The sequence below is a fragment of the Solanum stenotomum genome, chromosome 9 (assembly GCF_019186545.1).
Source record: "Solanum stenotomum isolate F172 chromosome 9, ASM1918654v1, whole genome shotgun sequence".
Lineage (NCBI taxonomy): Eukaryota > Viridiplantae > Streptophyta > Magnoliopsida > Solanales > Solanaceae > Solanum > Solanum stenotomum.
In genome coordinates this window covers 53,951,131-53,972,171 of record NC_064290.1, presented here as the reverse complement: position 1 = coordinate 53,972,171, position 21,041 = coordinate 53,951,131, and the positions used below count along the sequence as shown (strand labels likewise).

The 21,041-nt window shown below is 35.3% G+C and overlaps 3 protein-coding genes and 1 non-coding gene across 5 annotated transcripts; 3 read left to right on the top strand and 1 right to left on the bottom strand.

Moving 5' to 3' along the window:
* The first annotated feature begins 299 nt into the window (after positions 1–299).
* Positions 300–3,908, top strand: LOC125875576 (eukaryotic translation initiation factor 5A-3). Its single transcript, XM_049556562.1, has 5 exons — positions 300–527; positions 2,290–2,412; positions 2,516–2,572; positions 3,375–3,449; positions 3,624–3,908. The coding sequence occupies exons 1-5, from the start codon at positions 405–407 to the stop codon at positions 3,726–3,728; spliced, it is 483 nt and encodes a 160-aa protein (XP_049412519.1). The 5' UTR covers positions 300–404; the 3' UTR covers positions 3,729–3,908.
* A 1,453-nt stretch (positions 3,909–5,361) lies between these two features.
* Positions 5,362–5,434, top strand: TRNAE-CUC (transfer RNA glutamic acid (anticodon CUC)). The gene has a single exon. It is a non-coding gene; the product is annotated as a tRNA-Glu (tRNA).
* A 485-nt stretch (positions 5,435–5,919) lies between these two features.
* LOC125875575 (APO protein 2, chloroplastic) lies at positions 5,920–9,783 on the bottom strand. Of its 2 annotated transcripts, none has more exons than XM_049556560.1 (4): positions 9,659–9,783; positions 8,633–8,768; positions 7,124–7,470; positions 5,920–6,906 (listed from the first exon to the last, which is right to left on the bottom strand). In XM_049556560.1, exons 2-4 carry the CDS (start codon positions 8,765–8,767, stop codon positions 6,078–6,080), a joined length of 1,311 nt encoding a protein of 436 aa, XP_049412517.1. In that variant the 5' UTR covers position 8,768; positions 9,659–9,783; the 3' UTR covers positions 5,920–6,077. The 2 variants fall into 2 exon arrangements, with proteins under 2 accessions (XP_049412517.1, XP_049412518.1); XM_049556561.1 differs by having other exon boundaries at positions 8,633–8,782; positions 9,659–9,758.
* A 2,408-nt stretch (positions 9,784–12,191) lies between these two features.
* Positions 12,192–20,592, top strand: LOC125877026 (1-acyl-sn-glycerol-3-phosphate acyltransferase BAT2, chloroplastic). Its single transcript, XM_049558331.1, has 8 exons — positions 12,192–12,400; positions 12,543–12,592; positions 16,440–16,515; positions 17,835–18,032; positions 18,111–18,517; positions 18,683–18,784; positions 19,251–19,549; positions 20,156–20,592. The coding sequence occupies exons 1-7, from the start codon at positions 12,334–12,336 to the stop codon at positions 19,464–19,466; spliced, it is 1,116 nt and encodes a 371-aa protein (XP_049414288.1). The 5' UTR covers positions 12,192–12,333; the 3' UTR covers positions 19,467–19,549; positions 20,156–20,592.
* Positions 20,593–21,041: the final 449 nt, after the last annotated feature.

Genomic DNA, 21,041 nt, shown 5'->3' with positions numbered 1-21,041 from the left:
TAATGTTTTCTCCTTTTAAATATGTTTTGATACGGATTACTTGAATCGAGTAAGGTCTTCTACACTCTACTCTTCGTAAAACTCACATGTGATATTACATTGAATATGTAATTGTTATTATTGAAGATAAAAAAGAGCTCATTTTTAAATAATTTTAAAGAACCAAAATTACTTACATACAAATAATTAGGGACTATATTGAACATCACGTAAAAACAAGGGACTATTTTTGTCATTTTTTCTATGCAAAAGAGGGTTACATTTTTTTTCTTCCCTGAATAAAACAAGCTTTTACCTCTGTTGTGTTTGGGTCCTCAAATTTTGTGTTAGTCCTTTTTGCTCTTTCCCCCAGATAGCAGAAGAATCCCAGAAAGAGAGAGAAAGGGAATCCTAGAGAGAGAAGCATGTCGGACGAAGAACACCATTTTGAGTCAAAGGCAGATGCTGGTGCCTCAAAAACTTACCCACAGCAAGCTGGAACCATCCGTAAGAATGGTTACATCGTTATCAAAGGCCGTCCCTGCAAGGTCTTTTTTCTTGCTAGTAGTTCATATTTATGATTTTTTATGAATTGGGTGTGTGTAAAAATCAGATCTTGATGAACCCTTTTGCTTGTTTTGTTGTATAAAAAAGTTTCACTTTGCTAGTAGTTCATATTTTATGAATCTTTATGTGTTTTTATGAATTGAGTGTGTGTTAAAATCAGATCTTGATGAACCCTTTTGTCTGTTTTTGTTTGTGTATTAAAAAGTTTCACCTTGCTAGTAGTTCATATTTTATGAATCTTAATGGTTATGAATTGGGTGTGTGTAAAAATCAGATCTTGATGAACCCTTTTGCCTGCTTTTTTTTCTGAATCTGATTGGTCAGATTTTCATTCTGGATCTTATTACAGTTTGATTTTTTTAGATGTATTTGCTGATTGAAGAAAAATGGTGTGCTTATTTTATTAAGCTGCAAATCTGAACTTGTATTGGTGATTGATTAGTGTTATTACTCCCTAAGTTTCTAATTTATGTGATTGGTGTTTGACCAGGCATGGAGTTTATGGAGTTTGCACCTGTTTGGCCATAGATTTTAGTAAAATAAACTTGTAATAATCCGTCTACTTTTACCTGTTCACTCTACTTAAAAATGATGTCTACTTTAACTTGTCCAGTTTAGAAAATCGAAGCCGTCCCTGCAAGGTTTTTTGGTTTTATGATTTCACCTTGCTAGTAGTTCATATTTTATGAATCTTTATGGGGTTCTATGAATTGGGTGTGTGTAAAAATCAGATTTTGCTGAGTCCTTTTGCCTGTCTTTTTTGTATGCTACAATCTTTCACCTTGCTAGCAGTTCATATTTTATGAATCTCTTTATGGGGTTTTATGAATTAGGGGTGTGTAAAAGTCAGATCTTGATGAACCTGTTTGGCCCCTTCTATTTCATATATTTGTGCCTGTGAAGAGGCGGATCCAGGATTTAAGTTTTATGAGTTCAACCTTGAAGATTCTTAGTTATGGATTCATATCTACTATTTGTTGCAAATTTCATAGATTTTTTCACATAAATTTATCATCGCAAAGGGAATACTAGTTCAGATGAATCCAGTATGGGACTCTGCCTCTGCCAGCCTGTGATGTTTTCTGCATCTGATTGGTCAGAGTTTCTTCTGGATCGTCCTTTTGTTGATTGTTAGATCTATTTACTGGTAGAAGAAAAAGGGTGTCTTTAAGCTAATTGACTAGATTTAAAACTTTTTTAAGAAAAAGGGACAATTTTTTCAAGGGAGTCTTGGCATTTCCAGGGCTGGATATAGCCAAGTGGAGCAAGGCAGTTGATCGAAACTCAAATTTATTATCTGCTGAACACATTGAATCCCTTGCTCTCAAGATAATAAACTTTCTCTGTCCGATGACTCTTTGTAATGTATATATATCATTTGTTCATTCAAATACCATCCTAATAATTAATCATGGCTTTGCCTGAACTTGGAACTGCCTCGCATTGTCTGGAGAAGGTTGTCAAAGAGGATATAATATCTCAATATTTCTCATGCTCCTAGGTGATAATGGAGCTTCCGGCAATATACAAGCTGAGTGGTCTAATTACGGAAGATATTCAGGGTTTAAAGTTCATGAAAAAAGACTAACAAGATAGTATAGCAGTATTAACAAGTCTTGAGTTATTTGTAATTTTGTTTTTATTCTTTTCGTTGCAACCTTGTATATTCATTTACTGGTCTAGTTTTGGATGCATGGCTCTTCAAAGAAGGTTCTTGAGTTTTATTATGATAATCTTGTGCAGGTTGTTGAGGTCTCCACTTCAAAAACTGGAAAGCACGGACATGCTAAATGTCACTTTGTGGCAATTGACATTTTCAATGGAAAGAAACTCGAAGATATCGTTCCATCCTCTCACAATTGTGACGTAATGAAGTGTTTCTTTGCCGTCTTTTTGTTTCTACTGTTGTATGCTTGGTTTACCAGCAATGGAAGTTTCATTTTTTCTGTTTTGTACATGTTTTTCTCAGGTGCCACATGTCAACCGTACCGACTATCAGCTGATTGACATCTCTGAAGATGGTTTTGTAAGTTTTCTTTTACCACTTATGTGAAGTGGAACAGTCACTCTTCTCTACCTGGAGCTAAAAGAGAAAAACTAAACACAACCACATTGTTTTTTATGACTGAGATTTTATGGCAGACCGGTTTAGATGAATATCAACGACTGAGATTTCTTGAGTTTTTAATCCACTTGTTTTTGCATAAGGTTCAGTTTTTATTTTGAGCGTAATCCAAATGATGCGTCTATGGTGGGTTCTATTCCTTTCTTCCTTGTAATACACACACACTCATATGCATAGACACACAAATGCTTCGTTTTCTTGAAAGCCACCAATTAAGTTATTTATTGCGAATTATGTCAGCAAAATAAACAGAGACCTTAACTAAGTTTCTATAACATATATTGTAGTACGTCAAAAGTATTTTATAGGCTTCATCTATGTTGCTCAGACTCTCGCCGCACTACTTTTGGAAGTCCGAGCAACATAGGTCTTCATTTGGTTAGCCTTTTGGTTAATCGTTTTTTTCACAATGAAAACTTCAATCTTCATCATTTTCTTAAGCTCAAAATGGTATGGTGAAACTGGTTGATATCACATTATGTTAGTGTGTGCAAAGAAGAAATTACGAAATGATACTTTTTTAGGTGTTAGTAAGATCATATTGATTAATGGCAGGCAAGTGATAGTAGAAAATAACTTGAATATCAAAGTGAGGCAATATTTTTTTTTGCCATGTTCCTATCCCTTGAAGTTCTGTTTTCAAAGCTAGAGGTTTCTTTGGCTGATTCTTTCTTGTGGCAATTTGTTCGTTTTGTTTTCTTAGGTCTCCCTTCTTACTGAAAGTGGAAACACCAAGGATGACCTCCGGCTTCCCACCGATGAAAGTCTGCTGAAGCAGGTAACTTTGGACAACACGGGAAAGAACGTTCCTAATATCTTATCGTACAGTATCAAAGGGAATAATGACTTCTTGAACTTACCGGCGCAAGTCATTTTTCTTACAACTATATCTTATCGTACACTATCAAAGGCACTCCCAGTGGCTGAGCTTTTTTTGTTTTACCTTACGTAGGTTAAAGATGGGTTCCAGGAAGGAAAGGATCTTGTGGTGTCTGTTATGTCTGCGATGGGCGAAGAGCAGATTAATGCCATTAAGGATATTGGTACCAAGAATTAGTTGTGCCGCGACATCATAAAATCACTGCCAAAGCTATAAGACATTATTATAACCTAATGTGGTACTTTGATATCACTAGATTATAATCTCTGTTATTTGCACTGTTGAAAACAAAAGAAAGAAAACTGCTGCTATGGCTAGAGAAAGTATTGGCTTTGAGCTTTTGACAGCACAGTTGAAGTGAAAATCCTACTTTTATTTATAAAAAATACTGCTGCTTTTATGTTTTGCATAACCTGCCTGCATCCATTTCTTCTTTGGATTGTTTATTGTTTTTCATGAAGAAATAAAGCTTGTTTCTTTGAGACCGAGGCTCTATCGGGAACAACCTCTTTACTTCTGAGATAGGAGTAAAGTTTGTGTACACTTTACCGTCTCTAGACTCCACTTTATAGGACTACATTATGTGTGTTGTTGTACTAAGAAATCAAGCTTTTTTTTAAGCAGAGGATTTATCGGAAACTAACCTATTTGGGGTAGGGGTAAGGTTTTTATATACTCTACCCTCCTTGGACTCTCTGTGGGACTTTACTAGGTATGTTGTCGATGTATTAAGAAATTAGGCTTGTTTTCTTGAGCTATAGGGGTAAGGTCTGCGCATATTCTATCCTTTGTAGGCTCTACTTTGTGTGATTATACTGTGTATGTTGTACTAAGAAATTAGACTTGTAACAATTTGATTGCATATTTTAATAAATCACGATGACTTAAATGGTCTACGTCCTATAGTCCTTTAGGCAAAGAAAGTGTCCTTCAAACAAAATTTCTTATCATTTCACGTCTCGGTAGATGGAGTTACCTAGTATTTGTATATGTCGAGGGAGAAAATAGTTGTAGAGCTAAGTTCAATGGGATAGATTCATTTGAATCTATTTATTAAAAAATTATGAATATGTACGAAGGTAAAAATAATTTATTGTTTATATTTATACTAGTTTTTGAATCTCCTCAACCCAATGGGAAAAATAAATGGGATATTCTTGCACTTTTTTCTTTTAGAAATCCCTGCTAGCGAGTTGCGAAGCTAGAAAGTTTATTGGAGATTCAAGATTTAATATATATATATATATATATATATATAAAGAAAATATTTTGGATTATTTACCTTATATATTACTATGACGAAAAGTGTTTAATTGTCAAGCCTTAACTACAAATTGATGGCGTGTTTGATGATATTTCGCATTAACTGACTTAAAATTTTGAACGTTGACTATTATTGAACACCTTTGGAGACAAATAACAATCTATACATCTTATAAAAAGTTTTATTTTAATGTAATTTGTCTGAACTTTTCATTACAACATTGTGGGTTTCTAAATGAATTGGGTATTAAAATTAGAAGAGGATCATTTGATTTTGAACTTGCCACATGTCATTTCGTCAAAATTAAGGGTAAATTTGTGTTTAAGTATATTAGGAGATTTATATTTGGACCAAAAGTATAACAATGATGATATATTTAGACTAAAAATATTACGATAGATATATTTAAACTATTTTTTAATGGTAAAAGGGTATATTTGACCTTTATTCCGTTGCGTTTTTGCCAGCTGATTCAATTTTTTGTTTGGACTACATACATGACTACTATTGTAATAAATAAGTTTTAGGTTAATTCAAGAACGTAAATCCGTTGTAGTCTAGTTGGTTAGGATACTCGGCTCTCACCCGAGAGACCCGGGTTCAAGTCCCGGCAACGGAATCTTTTTTTCTTTTTATAACCGTGAATCGACCACTAGCTCACGTCCTTTGAATGCATTTTCTTCTCTATTTAATTTTTCAAAAGTTGTATGTTTATAGTTTAATTAAATTCATGTTTTAGTCATGTTCTTCACAACTAATATCAAACAATCATTTTTTGCTTCGTACCAATAATAATAATAATAAATAGTAAAAATCATCACAACCAGCCATTCCTCATATATATCTCTACCAAAAGGGAGATGTCCAAAGTAACTCATTAAAAAAAACTCGATATTTATATCAAATCAATAAGTAATGTCCTAATTTGTTAGCGATCATTTTAACTTTGTACTTCTATTTATCGTATTGGTTGGATTCAAAGCTGGTGTTAAAGGGTACGAATAAACTTACTATACCTCAAGTACTAACCTCGAAAATGGACAAGTTCCTTTGATTAGGAACACATACAAGATTCGCCACTATAAAAAAGGATAATGGTAACCCTACCTTTAACTACTATATTTATGAATTTCAGAGTAATAGAAATACATGTCTTATCGAGACGGAATTTGGAACTTGCTATTTTCCTTCATATAGTTGGTTTTCAATCTTTAGGATAAATACATTACATCATTGCTCTTATACATTCCAACCACTATCAATCAAACAACCATTTCTGCTTCTTTGATACTGTTAGGAATCCCCACATCAAACCTCATAGTTGGCTTATATTGGTCAGGGACTTCAGCACCAGCCTGTACACATATTTCTACCACTGCAGGAGCTTGTCCATAGAAGCTCCGAAGCTCTCGTTGCAACGGTTGAGCTACATCGGGTACATGCCACACGTATCTTGGTGGTATTAAGTCGTCTAGCACTGCTGTCTGCCAACCATGTTGCCCGTTTCGTTGTTGATGCTTGTGAGCTCCACAGTTTTGTGCTTTGTGTCCACTTGGACCAACATGAACTTCTGGACAGTATCCACAAACTCTTACTGGATACATCTTTATCAGCTTATTGGCTCCGGCCCTCATTTTTTCCCACGCTACGAGTGTTTCTTCAGCTAGCAATATCGTTTCTTCAGTGCTTGATGGTGGTTCTACCTCTGGATCGGGTATCTCGGCTAGAATTGGAGGTTTTGGAGATTCTGGTTCGGGATCAGGCAATTCGCTTTCATCTGCATCAACAAATTCTTTTTTTCCGGTCCATATGATTGGCTTTCTTCTCCTTTTTGTAGGATATTCAGGTAAATCAACGCCTGCTTGGATACAAAGCTCCACTATTGCAGGGATTCGAGGGATAGAAAATCTCTCCTCGTGTGTAATACGTTTCCCTAGGCGATCGTATAGATGGTAGGATTCAAGTGGCACTATTATGTCTTCAAGAACTGCCTTTCCCCACTCGTGATGTCCTTTACGTTGCGAAGCTTGTGATCCTCTACATGACTTGAGCGGATGCCCAACAGGTCCCACATGGATTTCATTACACCACCTGCGAAATTGGCACAAGATGTTAACTGTGTCACACTTCTTTGAATTATTGCTGAATACGAACTAGAACTTCTGGAAGCACTTCATACAGATTCAAGAACAACGATTTGCAGTTTCCTAATTAAAAGCTTAGGGCACTGGAAAGAATTGCCTTGAAGCCTAGTGCCTTTTGAAACACTAATCATATACTAATAAGTCAAGATCAGGAAGAGAATTACTTGCAGCCATTAACAGTTACTACTTTCAAGAGCCGCTTGAGATTGTTAATCACTGTCATTCGTGCGTTGAACACATTGTACGCAGCAGGAACTAGACTTTTGATAACTAATCCGATCTTAGGTGGAGGCACACGTCTTTTAGGTAGTCGATTTTTCATTCTATCCCTGGCAGCTCTCCGTAGCTCCACAATAGGTATTGGGAAGGGCTTCTTTTCTTTTCTTGAATAGTAACGAGGCAAATCTGCATTTTGTGGATGATCACATCTAATACCAGCAGTTTGGACAGGACATAACTTCTCTGACGGCCTTCTAAGCTTCAATTCAAGTGCCACCCCACTGCAAGTTTGCTGCAAACAGGATCAGACACGAGTTTTATTTCAAAAATAAGAAAAGGATAGAGTATATCAACTCATAAGCAAATCCTTTTACCCTCTAATTGCAGAAGAAAAGACTCATGATTTGACATAAACCAATGGTTCACCAACAGGCTAGTTATATGAAAGAAAAGGAAAAAAGATCCAAGTGAGGGATCGATTATCAATATCACCCGCTAGAGTTACATGACAGCTAAAGCAGGATAGGAACACACATAATAGCTAAAGCACTATACATCATTTACGGATCATAGCCAAAGTTATCTTTTGATCACCACACTGTACCTATTATGGTTGACTCATGACTTCCAAACCACAAAACTATGAACATAAGGAGCTAGTACAATGTCTGTTCTGATGTAAAAAAAGAAAATTGTTTCTATCTCGAACAAACTTAAGTATCTAGCTCGAATAATCTTGAACCAAAAGCATAAGATATGAGAATTAGAAACACTTCACAAGCACTAATAGATACATTTCAGTGATTTCACAAACAAAGCTGATATCATGGTGGTAAATATTTACCTAAACAATTAAAAAAAAGATACTTCAATCTAAAATATAATGGGATAAAATAGTATGTTATCATAGTGAACTAGGCAACAATTTATAGATAAGGACAACGTGGTAATCTCTCAAATATGATGAATTTAACGTCAATACAGAGCTTAACTACAGCCTAATCACCTCCATTACATTACAACCTCATTTTGCTTTGTTGTATAAAAGAAAGGTGTTTCATTCTATTTTATTACACCTACTCACCCTAGATCTTGGAAGGACCTTTCTATTCCCCCCTCCCCTTCAGAGTAGGTTGGGGCGCCTGGAATTAGAAAATTAGCCACTTCAATGTATGTACTAGGATAAGAATCAATTTTTTAAAACAAAAATGATGTACGGGGCTGATAAGTCTTTCAGACATGTACTCGCACTGTTTTCCGGGACATAGCATTAAAAGAAAATTCCAAATTAAAACATTGCCACTAGAAAAACAAACAGCTCTTTAATCCCAACTCCACCTCAATCCCAAGCTAGTTGGGGTCGGTTACATGAATCCTCACTATCTATTCAGTGGTAATAATGTGAAATAATAGTTTATTACTAAGCAATATAATGCAAGTTAGAATTGGCAAACCTTCAAAGAATCGAGTGAACTTAAATTCAGCTGGGGATTGCATCTCAAAATTCTGAATTTAGGCGGTTGACTTCTCCCTTTGCAATGCACCAAAACTGTGGTAGTGAGTTGAGAGTGCAGACAGACGCAATCCATTCTGCAACCAGAAAGCTAGTTAGGCTCACATCAAATTCTTGTTAGGTGCAGGCATAGAGACAAATCACACTTGCTTTTGGAAATAACATGTTTTGCGTTTGTGTCATACCATTTCCGTTCATATAATAAACTTGACTTGGATAACTATAGAAGTTTACATAAGTATAGCTTATGTACTATGACATATCAACATTCACGTCTAACTTTTAATCCTAGTATAACTTACGATTATCAATGCAAATCCTCAAAATTTGTCTGAATTAAACTTGAACCAACTCGAGCTAGCCACAATTTAATTTGTAAAAGGGAGAGATTGAATGAAATAAAATCTAGCCCCCTAAACAAACATGAGCTAAGTCATAATGCTCCCTTAAAGCAGAATACAAGCTTCAACAACTCAAGGCAAATTAAAATAGTAAACTACTCAATTATAGATAACTCATAACCCCCTAACAAACCATGCAATAGGTAGCAGATAGAGAGCACTAATTATAAAAATAGAGATAATGGTCAAAATCACACCTGAACTAACACTTTCTTTGCGAGTTTCACATCCAACTATCACCATCTATATATTAAAACACACCTAGTTAAGTAGATGGTGATAGCACAGGTAGGAAAAGGGAGCAACTGAAATCTATACATTTTAATACACAAAATGAACTTTCCCTCTTCAAGATTTTTTTTTTTTTCCATGTTAAACTGAATTTCAATCAAGATAACAAAACCCCACAAGCTAAATTTATCCAAATGCCTCAAAATCAGCCCAAAAATATTCATATCCCAATTAAATTATAGCTCCAAAAAATGGTGCTAAACCAAAGTAAAATACAACAAAAATGAAAAAAAACTAAAATTGAAAATTGCATTATGGGAAGTTTTGGATTTCACCTTAAATCACTTGGATGAATATTTCATCGGAATAGGCAAAGCTCAAATTGAAGCCAAAAATTTTGTGGAGCTTTGAAACTCCACGAAGAAGAAGAATACAGACTAGTATTACTGGATAACGTTCTTGCCTTTTAATGGGCCTGAAATTATAGTGTCCAATGGGCCTGTAGTTTAGGGTCTAATTACGTGTCTTTCAGTGAGTTGTTGAAATTATTATTTCGTGCTAGAGTTTGGTTCTCAGATACATATATAAATATTCAGATATATATGGTCAAAATTAAATGTAATTTGTCTCAGATACACTATATATTCATGTGAATTCGTATGTATTTGTCTCTCTTGCAACTAGAACTAGTTTTTAAAAAAAAAAATTCTCAACGTCTAAACTCCAAACACAACTTTAATTTTTATAGCAATAACTAATTAATGAAGTTAGTTTTTACAATAACTATAGGACTAATTAATAAGTATACAACTTTCATAACTATACAATATATATTTTTTGTTACATTATATTTTAGTTGGCCTCTCATTTTCTTTCTATTTTTGAGGAGTCTTTCTTTATTGAAAACCACTTAGAGTACTATGAAAAAGGTTAAGCCAAAAGTCTTCAACAAATCCTATTTTAATGCTCTCACAAAGAATTCAACCTAACAAATCCAATCCATTAAACATTTGTCAAACTTTTCACATTTCCACTATTTATACTCCTAAAAAAACACATCCAAAAGTCACTAAAAAATATCACTTTTAATTTCAACAATAAAAAAAATAATTATTTAGAAAACTTACTCAAAACAAAAAATATGGTTGGACAAAAAAACATGAAGTATGCCGGAGTAAGGGCGGCGCCACCACCAGGGCAGCCACACACCTCCATTAGGGCGCCCGGTATGGCGGCACCACCACCGTCAATGGGGCAACAAGTTTCCATGGCCGCGACAGCCGCGACCACAGGAAACCAAACGTCACCAAAATTGCCTTCACCAGCTAACATGAACACAGAAGTGCTCAACCAAACACGTAAGATGCCATTTTGTCCGGCTAAAGCCGTCGTTGGCGGCCTTGCCATAGTAATGTCGATCGCTTATTTGACCTTGTATTCCAAGAAAAAGCCCGAGGCGAGTGCCATGGATGTTGCTAGAGTCGTTACAGGAACTTCTAATCCAGAACACACTCGTCCTCGTAACTAATTATATACACTAATAGTGTAATCATAAATTTTTACATTATCAGCATACTTAAATTAGGTTTGTTGATACGTAATTCCATTGGTGTTACGTATTCAATTGTTTTTACTTTTATGTTACAAATTTCTTTTGGTTAGTCACGTGCATGTGTTTTTTTTCTTTCTTTAAAATACAAGGCGATATATAATTGCTTGGTGTATCGTGCATATGTCACGATTTATAATAGTGTATGTAGTATATACTAAAAAATAAATGATATTTACCATTAGAATTTGACTTACAATTTTGATTTTCTTTAATGTAAGTGCTACAAAATGGCAGAGATAGTAAATTGAATGGTGTTGGCATAAAGTTTGGTTAAAGCATTTTTGTTGAATTTTATGATTTTAAATTTAAAATGTATATAATATAATATATCAAAATATTTTTTGAATCGTATTGTGTTAAACAAGTTATATGAAATATTATAGAATAACCAATTATAAATATATATATATATATATATATTTTTATTTTTTTTTCTTTTTTTTTTTTTTAAAAAATAAAATAAAATAAAAAAAATACTAAAAAAGCAAGAAACTTAACTTATAAGAGATAAAGTTTATTTGAAACAACTTAAAAGCTACACATAAGGTGCACTCTTAGTCCTTTTGGGGATATATGTGCGCTTAGTCCAAAACACTCAATATGACACAATGTTAAAAATATTTAAAAGCTAGATAAGCTTGACAATCGATATCAAACTAATAATTCGTCGGAATAACCATAAAGATATTAAAAATTATATCGACATGATTATGAATGAGACTCAATTTATTATATTTATCATGTTAAAAATGGCTTGAAGACGCACATAAATATGAAGAATCCTACTCTAATCTTTGGTGGTTGTACAATTGTTAGCATAAGATAAGTGTCACCTTAGTTATTCAAAACAAAAATGTTTCATTTTACGTGACACTCCTGTTTTTTAGTTCATTTTCAAAAGAAAGTAATTTTATTATAATTAGAAATTAACTTCAAAATTCTTATTTTATCCTTAATAAAATGACTTACAACAACATAAATATTTAAAAATTATTTTAAATTACAAATTTAAATATTTATTCTTTTTAAATAACGTACCAAATCAAATAATGGCTCATAAATAAAAAGAAAGAGCTATATATTTTGATTCTATCTCTTAGTAAATTTCAATTTTTATCACATAAAAATAATTTAGTAAATTATTATATTTATTAATAACTTTTTAATGAATACGATTTTTATCGAGATGACACTTATTTTAGAAAGAGACAGGAATTAGAATATACTAATCCAATTGCATAATCACAAACGCCAACGCTATGTCCAAATTCCAAAATCACTATCCCCGAGGTGTTCTCCTCTCTATAACAACCGCCGCTCATTTTCCGATTCTCAATCAGTAGCTCCTCCGATGCTCGACGTTTAACTCCGACTCCGACGAAGATTCCGACGAAGACTATGGAAGTCTGTTATCACTCAAAATTCAACAATTTTCACTTTTTTCAATCGCCTCCGCTCCATTTCTGTAATTATCTCTCTATTTTTATGTTTTTCCTATGTTTGTCTGATTTTTCGTATTCATAATAGCTCGTGTGATGCGTAAATGAGTTGTAAAATCATTTGAAGCATTTTCTAATCCACATTGTGATTTGATTTTGTTTTTTTAGGGAAGAAGGAAGGAAAGTTATCGCTGTCGCTATCGCCATCTATGCATCCAGTAATTTTCTAATTCCGTCTGATTGTTTGTGTTGATTTTGTCTGAGCTTATTGATAGAGCAATGACTTAGTTTTGGCAGTGTTCTGTGTTTTAATTTTGTGAATTTAGTTAGTTTTTGAAATTCTGTTGTTTTGAGTGAATTATTAATAAGAAGAAAGCATTGAGTTAGGGTTGCGAACATCTGTAGTGTTGCCGATACCAGTTTTATTTGTTTGATATTTATTTGAAATGTTGAACTGTGTAGCTGCTGGCGATTTGGATTATTCACTGTTCTACATTGAATTGGTATTTGGTAAGTAAGCCAAATACAGGAAAAGGACTGTGTGTGAGAGAGAAGAAAGCCGATGAGACTAGTAGTCCGTTTGGAGGAAAATAGGTTCAATCAATGAATATATATATATGCTACTCTTTCAAAATAGGTTCAATCAATGAATTATATGCTTTAGCAATGTTATGCATGGAAGGAAAGAATTTATACAACAATAATAACTCCTCAGTCACAAACAAGTTGGGTCGGCTACATGATCCTCACCAATAGGTTCCCGTTTAAATTCTTCTCAGGTTATGCAAAATAAAACCAAAAAATGAAAAGTACTACAAGTTCTTCATATTGTGTACTTGCATATGGATCTCTAATAGGGATAGAACTTCAAAAGCATAGGACCTAATGCCTCAAGGACATCAGCTTAGTGTTGCCACTTGGGCAAGCCCGCATTGGATGAATGTAGAGGTTATGGACATACACGATATTGATGGGAATTGTTGTGATGGAAGAATTGCTTACAGTGAAAAGGAAGTAAAATGAGCATAGTCTAGGAAGTGTCATGATGATAGCTAGTACTATATTGATGAAAAAGGTCAGAATCTTAAGCAGTCAATTGAACCAATGTATGGGGAGTTGAATAGTGATTGACGAAATATACATGGAACTCTGTTGGTAGAACATCAAAGAAGAGTCATTTTACTTGTTATCAGCTGAAGCGTTAAAGTTTACTCTAGCTTGAAAATGGAAATAAAGTAGGTTTGTGTCTTCGCTATTTCTTGTTCTTAGTGAGAACTTTCGTCCTCTCCGTTTGCACCTCCCTTAAGCATACTATAGCCCTTCAAGTCTTCCTGAGTTGATAACTTAAGGTTCCTTAATTTCTTGAAGGATGTTGGCAAGCTCCCAAATCCATGATAGCAGCTTGGATACTATTGGAAGCTAGAATTTCATTCTCCTTCTTGAACGAAGCTTCACTTACTAGCGAAGTGATGCTATTATGATTTTGTTCTGCATGGCTGCATTCTTCGCTGATCAGCAATCAGTATGTTAAGCATACACATACGGCCCTTCTTTGTGAGAAGCTAATTTTCCTCAATTATTAGTTTTGACTGCTATAAATTTCATAATCCAAAAAAGAAAAAAAAGGAAAGAATTGGGAGCCAACATGCTAAAGGTTGGAATATCGCTTTTGTTGACAACAACTATTGCATGTGTGACAAGATGTGATAAAGGCATTTAATTCTGACCATGTTGAATTCAACTTTCCAATTGGTCGGATCTATGGTGTAGTACATATAGTTTTAATATGAGTGTTAGTAATTGAAGAATTATTAGAACTGGAACTTGTTAATTAAATGGCTGAATTGTGTATGTAGAAGCACAAGAGATGTTTTCTGCGTGTAGAAGGGAGTGATAGTGAGAGGGGTGTAAGAGATAGATGACATAGATTAAATGAAGAAACTCATTACACCATTCGAGCACATACAATAACATACCCAGTGAAATCCCACAAGTGGGGCTCTGGGACGGTAGAGTGTATTTAGACCTTAGCCCTACCTCGTGGAGGTAGAGAGACACCATTCGAGCACATTGCTCCAAATAAATGTGGCTAATTTGGAAGATTGCCAGAGCAGAGATGTACTTCTATTATATTTATACTAAACTGGTTCATGTAGTTGTGATGCATAGGAAGTTGAGGACAGCAAACATCTATTTCTGAATGGTCCTGGACAATTACTATTTCTAAACGTTTTTGGGGTGCAGTAGTGATACAAATGCTGTGAAGGAGTTTTTTTTGGTGCTGGATGGGCTGAAACTGCAGAAAATGACTGAGGAACATTTGGAAGCAATCCAGGTTGTGGTTGTGAGATGACATGGGAAGAAAGGAACTAGAGATGCTTTGAGGGCAAGGCTACTGCACATGTTCTTTAATATTATGTTAAAGTTGTTTATTCTCTGGTGTAATTTACGTCCTGTATATGAAAAAAATTGTATGACTCTGTTCACTAGATCAATACAATAGTGAAAAGGTGTAATCTACTAATGTCCAGCAATATCGTGGTACTTGGCTTCTGCTGTTAATAAGAGTGTTGCTGAAAGGCAAGAAGGAGGCTCCGTCTCTGTCCCCTCCTTTCTGTCCAGGACTCTTGAATCAGTCTCGGTTATTCATTTATGGAGGGTTTGGGGGAGGGGTGGGGGGGGGGGGGAGCGCGTCACTGAACCTAAATTAGCTTCTTGAAGAATTTATTTTTTTGTAAAAGTGTGTCATTCTAGTTCTTTTCTTTTTTAAGGTACTAACATGTTTAAAATGCATCTAATTATGAACAAGGGGATGATGCTTGGCAACACAAAAAGGAATGTGGAAAAGCTAATTTCTAATAGAGGAAAAAATATGTTCAAGGCCCATCACCAGTAGGCGTGAAATTGTGGTTTCAGGAGAAAGTCATTTCTTTGTGTTCATATCCAAGTTTAGAATACACACTGTTGTTGTCCCTGGCTATAATGTTATTTTGTTTATGGTGACTACAATCATTTTCCGCAAATGATATTCATCATTTTTGTGAAACAAAAGGGAGTGCAGTGATATTAGCTACTCATTTTATTTTACTGCATCACTCATGTTGAATCCAACTAATTTCCTGTGGCTTCCTTCTTTCCAGTTCACATACTTGGAGAAAAAGAAAGGAAAATAAAAAGGAATTTTGTGTAGGCTTTATGGAATGTTAACATGTGATCTTATACTTGTAAAATCCAGAAGCTGCAGAATTGCCAACATGTTATCTTATAATTTGTAAAATACTTAAATACGTAAACTGCGGCATTGCTACTATGGCTGCCCAGGGATTTTGGCAACTGTTTGCTCAAGTGGCTTTCATGCCCGAGCTTGATTTCTGAATCATTTGGCATTATTGATGTATAAGAGAAATATGTATTGTTTAGGAATAGGATTTTGTGCATTATCCATTTTGTTTCTCTTAAAGCCTTCTCCAAAACAAATGCAAGCTATTAGGCTCTTCAAGTCTCTCCGTGTTCCTTTAACTCTCTTTTTCTTCTGCAGAATCTGGCACCCTCCCCACCCCTTCTGTATTTCTACTTCTTCCAACATCTGTAGAAGAAGACAAAACTGTTGTATCCTCTCTTATTGTTGTTTCTGGAGACCTTTCTGAAGCTTAAAATGTTGAAGATAAGCCTTATGGTACATCAATGTCGCTTCTACCAGCAACCATTGTCCGTCCTTTTACCATGTTTGAGAACATCTTGATAAAGTTGTTTGATGTAATGATAAAGCTGCCTACGAGATCATAGCTGCCATTTCTTCAGAAAGCTGGGTAGATTCCTCTGCACATGACTCTGTAAAGGGCAAAGAATAAATCAATTGACCAAATTTACTATGACTGCACTAGTTGACAATGTCTTTGACAATTTGTTTTCATTCAAAAGCTAGATAAATCTTTTCTGTGCGTAACTTCTGTCTCCTGTTTTATTTGAATGTGCCAGTACAAGAGAGGTGTAGAACTTTATAAATGATCTAGAGAATATCATTCTGCTGCTCTAATTGACTTTATTATCGACAATTCATTTCAGCAATTGACTGCTGGCCATGGAAACTACTCCTGTTGCTCGTCTTTAAGGCAATCAGTCTGGAGAAATACAAAATTTTGTAAGTACTTTTTAGTCAAATATTGTTTTCCTGTAGAATGAATCTCAATGAGTAACTTTACATCATGAACAAATAAAAATGCATAACAGATAAAGTACCGTGTAAGCTATTTTTGGCCATTTGATCTAGTTGATGCCCTAATCATTCTAAGTGACTCCGAGACAAAGCATCTAGTCCCTTTCTGAAGATTCAAAATAGAATTTCTTGGTTCATATATGTCTCATCCCCTAGTAATGCTAGAACTACTATGCCTGAAATTGGATCTTAGTCAGATTGTTCACTCCTACTTTTGGTATTTTAGTCATAGAAAAGGACCCAACTTCTGTAGTTCATGGAGAGTGGTCCCAGTTAAGCTTATGACCCTGCTAATTAAAGAAGACGATCAGAAATAATTTGAAATCTCTTAGTTATCTTACAGAAACGAGATCGGCCAAGCCAAAAGGATGAACTACCAGATTCATTAATAATCTGCATTTTGATGTGAATTTGCTGATTTGTACTTGCATCACATTCTTGGACTGTCCTGCTAGTGCCAACCTTCAACCACATATGCAGGAAATTTTATATACTATTGAAGAAAAGAGTCCATAGTGAATGAGGTAGGTAATAGTCTGGCATTTAAGTGGAGAAAGGTAGAGGTATAACTTGCCAAGTTTCAAACCTTGTGCATTTAAGTGGAGAAAGAGAGAGCCTTTGGGTTTGGAATTATCTTTTCTCTGCGGTTTTGCAAAACTTATTTGTGTAATGGAGTTTTTGCAAAAATAGGTAACTTATTTGGAAGTTTCCAAACTCAGATTTGCAGAACTCGTTTTTGCAAGATTTAAAAAACTGAGTGTGTAGAGTTTCAAACATGGTTGCCTGTTTTTGCGAAAAACTATCAGATAAAATAGTTTTTGCAAAAACTGGAAAGAAATCCAAACTTAGTCTTTCGCAAAACAGAAACAAATACCACCTTAAAATTTTGTCTTGTTTGGTTTGAGAAAAAAAGGAAGGTTATTAATCAGAAAAAAGACGAGTAAAGTTGGTTCTAGTCTTGGACATATATCCTCGGTCGGATATCAATTTTCTTTTGCTTGGTCGCTTCTATTTTCAGACCATTGGAAGAAACTGACTCTGCTTTTGTCGTCTTGATTGGTTTTCAAAATGAGTTCTGATTTTCGTAGATGGATTATTCAATTGGGATTTCCCCATAGACTCTTTGTTCTATATTTTGTATTTGATGTTGAATAGTTATCCTGGTTTTTATTTGCTATCTGTATCAGTCAAGCTGGAGGTTGAACAGCTAGTGATCTCTTAATTGATTTTGCTTGTTCTTGCAGACGCCGTCCCAGGCAGTTCAACTTTTGGCACAAGTAGGGTAGCATGTGTCTCCCTTCACTCTTCCCCCCAACAAAAGAAGTATAATAGCAGTTTTGGAAATAATAGCTTTTATAGACAACATAGATCATTGAGACACATTATTGCAAGGTCCGAACTTGCTAATACCAGCTCAGCTGGTGCTGCTTATCCACTATCAGGTTCATTTCAAAATTGTTTTACCATCTCTTTTATTCACTTGGACTCGCTTTTACAGAGATACATCTTCTCTTTTACAGAACTAGAGTTGAGATCAAAAGTAAGAGCGATTTGCTTTTACGCTGTCAGTGCTTTCTCTGCCATCTTTTTGTTCGTGATCATGCTTGTGCAACATCCTTTTGTACTGTTATTTGATCGATACCATAGGAAGGCTCACCATCTTGTTGCCAGGACATGGGCAACCTTGACCATTACTCCATTTTATAGAGTCGAGTTTGAGGGCTTGGAGAATCTTCCTTCTCCAGATACTCCTGCAGTATATGTGTCCAACCATCAGAGCTTTCTGGACATATATACATTACTTACTCTTGGGAGGAACTTCAAGTTCATCAGCAAGACTGCAATTTTCCTAATTCCTATTATTGGATGGGCCATGTATCTGATGGGTCTGATTCCATTAAGGCGCATGGACAGCAGAAGTCAATTGGTATTTTTTTCTTTGATGTGATTAATGACAAATATCCTCATAGCTATACTGAATCTTTTAAGTTATTAAATTGTATGTCAACTATTCAATCATTTTTTAAAATGGGTTTGGATCCTATTGAAAGGTTTGATGTTTCTACTTTCTTATTAGCTTTTATGAATTCAGGAATGTCTCAAGCGTTGCATGGATTTAGTCAAGAAGGGGGCATCCGTCTTTTTCTTCCCCGAGGGTACTCGGAGTAAAGATGGAAAGTTAGGCCCTTTCAAGGTAAGGTCTATGTCCAAACAACTTATGTTCCCTCTCTCTCATCCATCTACTCCCACATCCCAACCTCACCCCCACTGTCCACCCCCTAAAATTGAAGAAAACAGCATAAGCTTTCAGAAAGTAGCTTCTTGTTAGAATAGAAATATTATCTTCAGATATGTCTTTATCCCCCTCCTATTCCATCTGGTGTGTTCGTATTGGAATTTCAGCTTGTAGACTGCAAGAAGTAATAGTGGGCAAATAAAACTTTTGAATACAACCGAGTATAGACCTGTAGTTAATGTTGCAAGTAATTTTGAATGCCTCGATGCGTTAGTTGTTAAGCGTAAAGCCCTACTCATGGTACCATATTCTGGTAATCCTTTTTTTCAGATCAGTGATTACATGAATTTATTGCAAATAAACCTAGTAAAAGGTGTACTGGTCTTCTGTTTAGCTCTTGTTTTTTTTCTTGCTGATGGTGCAGAAAGGTGCCTTTAGCGTTGCTGCCAAAACCGGAGTGCCTGTGGTTCCAATTACTATTAGTGGAACAGGCAGGATAATGCCAGCAGGGCTGGAGGGTAGAGTACATCCAGGATCAGTTAAAGTTGTCATCCACAAGCCTTTAAAAGGTAATGATTCAGATGTACTATGTAGTGAAGCCAGGAATGTGATAAAGGATGTGCTCGTACATCAAGGCTGAGGGATCTGTTCAACATGTACTTTCTAGTTCATCTTTTTCACCAAAGCATCGCAAGTTAGGATTCAGGGAATATGTGCATACAGGTATGCTTTCCTAGCAGTTTGTCCTCCTATAATTGAGCTTCTGTCCTTTAATATTTTATGCAAATACTTTTCTTGACAATATCACGTTTCTACATATATTTTTATTCACTTTTTTTTTTTTGATGGAAAAAAGAACTGGAAATGCAGTTGTTTCCCCCACTTGAATTTCTAGCGTAACCCCATTTTGGGGAGGGAAGGGGGAGAAAAGATGAGAAGCGTATAGAGGTCTTCTTTTCTTTTTTTGGTTTTGCACTCGTTCATGTGATGCCAATATATTTTTTGTTTTAAATTGTGCTGACTACATTGTTTTGGTTCTTTGTGTTGGATGCTCTGATTTTACCTGGGACTAAATTGAATTGTTCTACTGCCAACCAAGCCCTTCTCAAATACGACAGTCGGATGACTCCGTAATATCCTATGTTACTCAGACTCTCCAAAAATGTTGCCTCACCCCTATCAGATCCTCTAAAAATGCACCATTGATGGAGGATCTGGCTCGCACCCGTCAACATTTTTGAAGAGTCCGAGCAACATAGGTACTATTAATAAACACTTTTATTACCTTGGTCATTTTCACCTGAAATGCTGCTATACCCTCTTTTGCAGAACTTTGTCACATCACGAGCAGTTTCATTCAGGCTAAAGGATATAAACCTAGTTGTGCATACTCTCTTATGCCTGGATGATATTTGTATCAATCAACTGAGTGATCTATCTATTCAGACTTCATCCAAAAAACAAAAAAAAAAAGAGAAGAAAGAGATCCATTAGAGTTAAAAGGTGAACATTGGCTTTGTCCTCTTTTGTTGGAATTGGCAGCAGGCTCTTCCCAATTATCATTTACATCAGAAGGGTGCCTTTTGTGCCATTACTCAATTGTATAGGGCTCTACTAATATTGTTCATCCGAGTTTCTGTTCTGTGCACTGATGTTGCAAGTAAGCGCTTTGACTTTGTGTATGCTTGTTTAGACATCTCAACTTGTCTTTACTGTGTCAGTTGGACACTCCAACTTACAAATGATCATCTAGACACTTTTCAAAATTTATGTATTACGTCAATGCTTGGGTGTCCACGAGACACAATGTGGGAAAGTTGGAGTTGTCTAGTTAGTTGAGAGTTGAGAGTTGAGAGTTGAGAGTTGAAACCAAGTTGAAGTGTCTAGATTTGCGCTCTTAAAGTGCTTACTTGTCAACTAAGGTCAAGTTTGAGTGTTTCTTTTTGTGTTATACATATAACCTACTGAAGCTGGTTACCGTCATAAAGTTATGTCGTAAGAGGTAAAACTTATACGGGACTAAACAAAGTTCTCTAACTTTATGGCTGCAAGAAATTATTATTAGGTGATGGATAAGAGTACTTTGGCCTACAAATTTTCATTAAATGAGCAGCATAATCAAAATTAAAGATTGCCTCGAAATCCGTGCAAAACATTTTGAGTGATGACCATTATGACTCGATTTCAACCTAGAATACTGGATTTCTTCTTGTTG

Excerpts from the sequence above, each read along its gene's own strand:
- LOC125877026 (XM_049558331.1), top strand. The coding sequence starts at position 12,334 with ATGGAAGTCTGTTATCACTCAAAATTCAACAATTTTCACTTTTTTCAA. Across the intron at positions 18,033-18,110 it reads TGCTGCTTATCCACTATCAG|AACTAGAGTTGAGATCAAAA; the intron begins GTTCATTTCAAA and ends TCTCTTTTACAG. Across the intron at positions 18,518-18,682 it reads TGGACAGCAGAAGTCAATTG|GAATGTCTCAAGCGTTGCAT; the intron begins GTATTTTTTTCT and ends TTATGAATTCAG.
- LOC125875576 (XM_049556562.1), top strand. The coding sequence starts at position 405 with ATGTCGGACGAAGAACACCATTTTGAGTCAAAGGCAGATGCTGGTGCC. Across the intron at positions 2,413-2,515 it reads CATCCTCTCACAATTGTGAC|GTGCCACATGTCAACCGTAC; the intron begins GTAATGAAGTGT and ends TGTTTTTCTCAG. Across the intron at positions 2,573-3,374 it reads ACATCTCTGAAGATGGTTTT|GTCTCCCTTCTTACTGAAAG; the intron begins GTAAGTTTTCTT and ends TTGTTTTCTTAG.
- LOC125875575 (XM_049556560.1), bottom strand. The coding sequence starts at position 8,767 with ATGGATTGCGTCTGTCTGCACTCTCAACTCACTACCACAGTTTTGGTG. Across the intron at positions 7,471-8,632 it reads GTTCACTCGATTCTTTGAAG|CAAACTTGCAGTGGGGTGGC; the intron begins GTTTGCCAATTC and ends TCCTGTTTGCAG. Across the intron at positions 6,907-7,123 it reads GTAACTGTTAATGGCTGCAA|GTGGTGTAATGAAATCCATG; the intron begins GTAATTCTCTTC and ends CCAATTTCGCAG.